This window comes from Alligator sinensis, unplaced genomic scaffold (assembly GCF_000455745.1).
Source record: "Alligator sinensis unplaced genomic scaffold, ASM45574v1 scaffold117_1, whole genome shotgun sequence".
In the NCBI taxonomy this organism is placed as follows: domain Eukaryota; kingdom Metazoa; phylum Chordata; order Crocodylia; family Alligatoridae; genus Alligator; species Alligator sinensis.
Window position 1 is genome coordinate 509,518 of NW_005841855.1, and position 4,658 is coordinate 514,175.

General features: G+C 42.8%; 1 protein-coding gene across 2 annotated transcripts in view; it reads left to right on the forward strand.

Moving 5' to 3' along the window:
* The window catches only part of IMPACT (impact RWD domain protein), a 39,369-nt gene that overhangs the window by 11,418 nt on the left and 23,293 nt on the right, over nt 1–4,658 (forward strand). For both annotated transcript variants that reach the window (XM_006016385.3, XM_006016384.3), the window contains exons 6-7: nt 887–1,018; nt 1,335–1,429. In XM_006016385.3, the coding sequence (XP_006016447.1) occupies nt 887–1,018; nt 1,335–1,429 (227 nt within the window). The remainder of the gene's footprint in view (nt 1–886; nt 1,019–1,334; nt 1,430–4,658) is intronic.

Genomic DNA, 4,658 nt, shown 5'->3' on the forward strand with positions numbered 1-4,658 from the left:
AGCTAAGCCCAGGCCTTGCAGATGTTACTTTAAGTTCTGCACTGGGCCCTGTGGCCTGTCCATCAAATACTCTAGTCAGCCGGGCAGGCCCATGGTCCTTGGTAAGGTTCTCTTTTCCCTGGGCCTCTGGTTTCTCATCCTTCCCTAGGCTTTGGTTCTCTCAGCTTAAGCTGGCTCTGGCCTTAGCCTTCAGCCCTCTTGGCTCCTGGCCCCGCCACAGCTGCTGTAACTCTGTCTCAGCCCTCAGCCTTCTGGGTCTCTGACCAGCTTTCTGAGTCAGCCTGCACCAGCCCACCGCTCTGCGGGTCCCTGACCCCAAGCTAGACTGCCTGACCCTGGCCTGAGCTCTCCCAGCCATGGCTTAACACATCGCATCAGCCTTAGCCCTCTGGGTCCCTGACCCCCAAGTAGGTTGCCTGCTATTGAGTGCCTGATCACGTACCCCACCATAGCCCCCACACCTCCCCTGTAGGTACAACCCAGTCCTCCAGTTAGCTTAATCAGAAGATAAATGCAAGCAGAATGGCTATAGATTCATAGATGTTAGGGTCGGAAGGGACCTTAATAGATCATCGAGTCCGACCCCCAGATCATCGAGTCTGACCCCCTAAGAGCGGTCTGCCCGGAAATGTGCATGCAGCCGCCACCAGCAATGAGGATTGGCCCCGATGGTCTGCCCCTGGCACACCAAGTTGAGGCATGGGTCAGGGTTGGGTTGTTTTTGGCACTGGGCCAAAAAGGTTGCTGACCCCTGTTTTAGAGTTTAGTTGTTATAAAACTGATTTATAGTGACAATTGAAAATTGAGCAAAATGATGGGGGTTTTACTTAGTACTGCTCAGTTCTCATAAAAATGTCTAATACATTCTATTGCTTTACGTTAAAAGGACCAGTTATTAAGAAAATTACTGAAGAGATTGAAGAGGATTATGATGATGATGATTTTTCCCTGGACTGTCAACTGAACCAAGATAATACAGTTAAAACTTTAAATTTTATTACACCTGAAAGCCAAGAAGGTAAAATTAACTAATACTAATTTTGATGTAATTGTTTAGAAGAGGGAGCCATTTTATATTTCAGCCTTTTGTCTCAAACCTTTTGTATTTTACCAAAGAATAATAGTATGGTAAATTAAACTATTCTGTCCAGTAACTGTAAAATGTTCGCTCTTGTGGTTTGTCAAATCTTGCCATCCAGCTTTTGTTGATCTTTGACTTTTAAAGACATGTCGTACTTCCTGACTAGCCAAGTATATTTTTAGGAACTTGAAACCACATGTGCCTCCCACCCCCACAATATTTATATTGAAGAGTCTTAATATTAAATCTGTAGGTGAAGAACTACCACGAATTCATCATGGAAACCCTATCACAGATCGAAGGAGTACTTTCCAGGCACACTTGGCTCCAGTAGTGAGCCCCAAGCAGGTTAGTAAATTTTGAAGGATTAATTTTTGCTTGCCATTTTGAGTTTGCTTAAACCCCAAAAGAGAACTTGGAGTTAGCTATATCCATCGGAATGGGTGTGAGAGGAAATTTGGTTTCTAGACCTGAGTGTGACATTTTTATTAATTTAGATGATCTATATGCTGCCCTCCCCAAAAGGTTCAGGGTGGCTTATATGATAACAACAAAATAAAATAATGGTAATTTGACACCCTATAACAAGTGGGCATCCCTGGGCCAGTCAAATCATTGGCCTGCCCACTTGCCTCTGGGCAAACTGCCCGCCTACTTCACTCACCATACCTTAGTTGGTATCAATTAGAAAATGTCAATAGGGTGGGAGGCTACTGTACATTTCTGAAAGTGTATTAAGTGATATATAGTCCTCTTCCAGTATTTTTAAAGAAAAAATATAATAATATTTAGTGAAAAAATGTTATTAAAGCAACAGTCCCTTTGAAGAGTGTAATTTGTTGCAATATCATGCTTTTTATTTTTTACAGTAGACTGCCTGAGTTTACTCTGGGGAAAAATGGGAAACGCATAGTATTAGACACACACACTTTTTTTTTTTTGCTCAAATTAGTATTAATTATGCATAGTTTTTTTTTTTAAATAGCATGGTCTTCAATGTTTTTTCTTTCCTAGACTGAGTTGATCATGGCAGAACAATTGATAGTCTCCTTAATTAGATGTAGAAAAGGAACTAGTATTGATTTACCAACTATTGAAAGCAGGGATAGCAGAAGTTTGTTAATAGACAGAGCTACTTAAAATCAGAAACTTCTGCTTCACAGGAAATTGTAAAATGAAATTGGTTTATATTTCTAATCAAAATGCAGATGCGTATTTGTATATTTCCCAGGAAATAGAAATTCTAAAAGAAGAAGTTTGGAAAAAATGTAGTTTGAAAATAGGTTTTTAAGCTTTTATATTTTCTTTTACTGTTGTTATTTCCTAATATCAATAATAGGGCATTATGTGACACCATACCATAATATATTATATTCTGACATATGTATAATAGCCAAAATAAAATTAATTTTATTTCATTTTTTTTAAATCATTAAGGACACTGGTTGAAATGTATTATTTTTGTGTAATCCATCTGCTGGGCACTGGTTAGCAGCAACAAGGCCGGGTTCAAATTTTGGACTACCCAATAAATTTTTACTGCGACTTGAGCCCCCACAGAGAAATCTGGGATCCCTGAATTTGGCTGGGGTGTCCCCCATAAACAAAACCCCCTTCTTGCAAGCAGTATAAAACACAAAGGACAGATTTATTACAGAAAACGAAGGCAAGGAAAGTGAATGAAGACGCCAAATGCAACTTAAGACACTATCAGCTATGTCTTAGGGAGGCTTCACCCATGCTCAAACAGTCTGGGACTTGGGGGAGCCCCCAAAGGGTAGTTCTGGGGGCCTGTACTCCTATATCTGCCCTCCAGCAATGGGCTGGAGACGGGGACCCACACCAGAGAGTCCCATGAGCTGCTCCTTGGGTTTGCTGCGCTGCAGGGAGCTACTACAGGGCATAGGTCCTTCTCTGTTGCAAGGCACTCCTCGTTGCTTCCTGGAAAGCTGTAGGGCACCGATCTTCACTTCCACACGGTGGCTTTGAGGGGTTAACTGCAGCTTCTGTCAGCATACTGCACCCAAAAATTCGTGGTTCTAATCCCCCAGCTCTGCCATGGCAGAAAACTGCAAACAAACTCAAAAAAAGGCCCAGGCCTTTTTTCACTGGGTGTGGACTAGGCAATAAAAGACAGCCAGGCCATTATGTGCTGGGCCTGGACCAAGCAACAAGAAGTGCCAGGCCTAGCTGGCTGTGGCCTGGACATCTAGGTGGCTTACAGACTGTTTTACTTTAAACTTGGCATACCTGTGCCAAGCCCAGTACATACCCAGAAGAGGCATTGTGTTAGTTGGACCCAACTTGCCCAACATCTGTATAGATTGGGTGCTTTTATCTAATAGCTATTAGAATAATTGAATCAGCTATTAGATAATAGCATCAAAAAGCCCTGCTGAAGTGCCTGATCTATACAGATGTTGCGGAGCCAAGTCAAACTAATGCGTTGCTTCTTCCAGTAAGGCACAGTTTTTGGTTGGTTTTTTTTTTTTTTTTTTTTTAAACGTTTGTCAACACCCCTGGTCTCAGCTACACAACTATGCTGAGAAAACACTTATAAAAACAACAAAGTGGGAAGGCCAGGCCTATCCTGGCCAATAACTGCCAGGACTCCATTCCTAGTCAGTTTGCTCAAAGGGTTACTACCCCCACTGTATTATTCCACTCAGGGCCTTAGATCTGTCCCAAAAACTGCCAGGCTCCAATCCTAGTTAGTCTGTTCCAGGGATTAATACCCCCCATAGTATTCTACTCAAAGGAAAACAGGGGAAAGAAAGAAAGAGAAAAGCTTAGTCTTAAACTCTGAGACACATTTTCTATTCCTTTACCTTATATTTCCCCTTCACATAGCTCCAACTCCCTTCTCCAGTGAAGGAGGAAGGGGGGGGGCACCTCCCCCCCAAGAGATCAGTTTTTCTGGCTCCCAATTCAGCAGCCTCTGTAGCAGCTCTCACTCAAGTCCCCAAAAAGAGAGCGCCTTACCTGAGTGTTTCCTATATAGCCTGGCATGACATCACCCAAGCTCTTCCAATCAGGCCTTGCCCTGCTTACAGATTTTCCTCTTAACCAATTAATTAAAAAAAGAAATTATACTGCCCAGTTAGCCAGTTATGCTAGGGGTCTGATCCCCTTGTGTAGAATCATAGATAATTTGAGTTGGAAGGAACCTCAGGAGGTAATAGAGTCCAACTCCCTGCTCAAGGCAGAACCATCCCTAACTAGATCATCCCAGCCAAAGCTTTGTCTAGCCAGGTCTTAAAAAGCCTCCAAGGGTGGAGATTCCACCACCTCTCTGGGCAACAAGCTCCAGTGCTTTACTACCCTCCTGGTAAGAAAATTCTTCCTAATATGTAACCTAAAACTCCCCTTGTTGCAATTTGAGACCATTGCTCCTGGTTCTGTCATCTGACACCACTGAGAACAGTCTAGCTTCATCCTCTTTTGAACCCCGCTTCAGGTAGTTGAAGGCTACTATTAAATCCCCTCTGTCTTCTCTAGGCTAAATATTCATAGATGTTAGGGTCGGAAGGGACCTCAATAGATCATCGAGTCCGACCCCCTGCATAAGCAGGAAAGA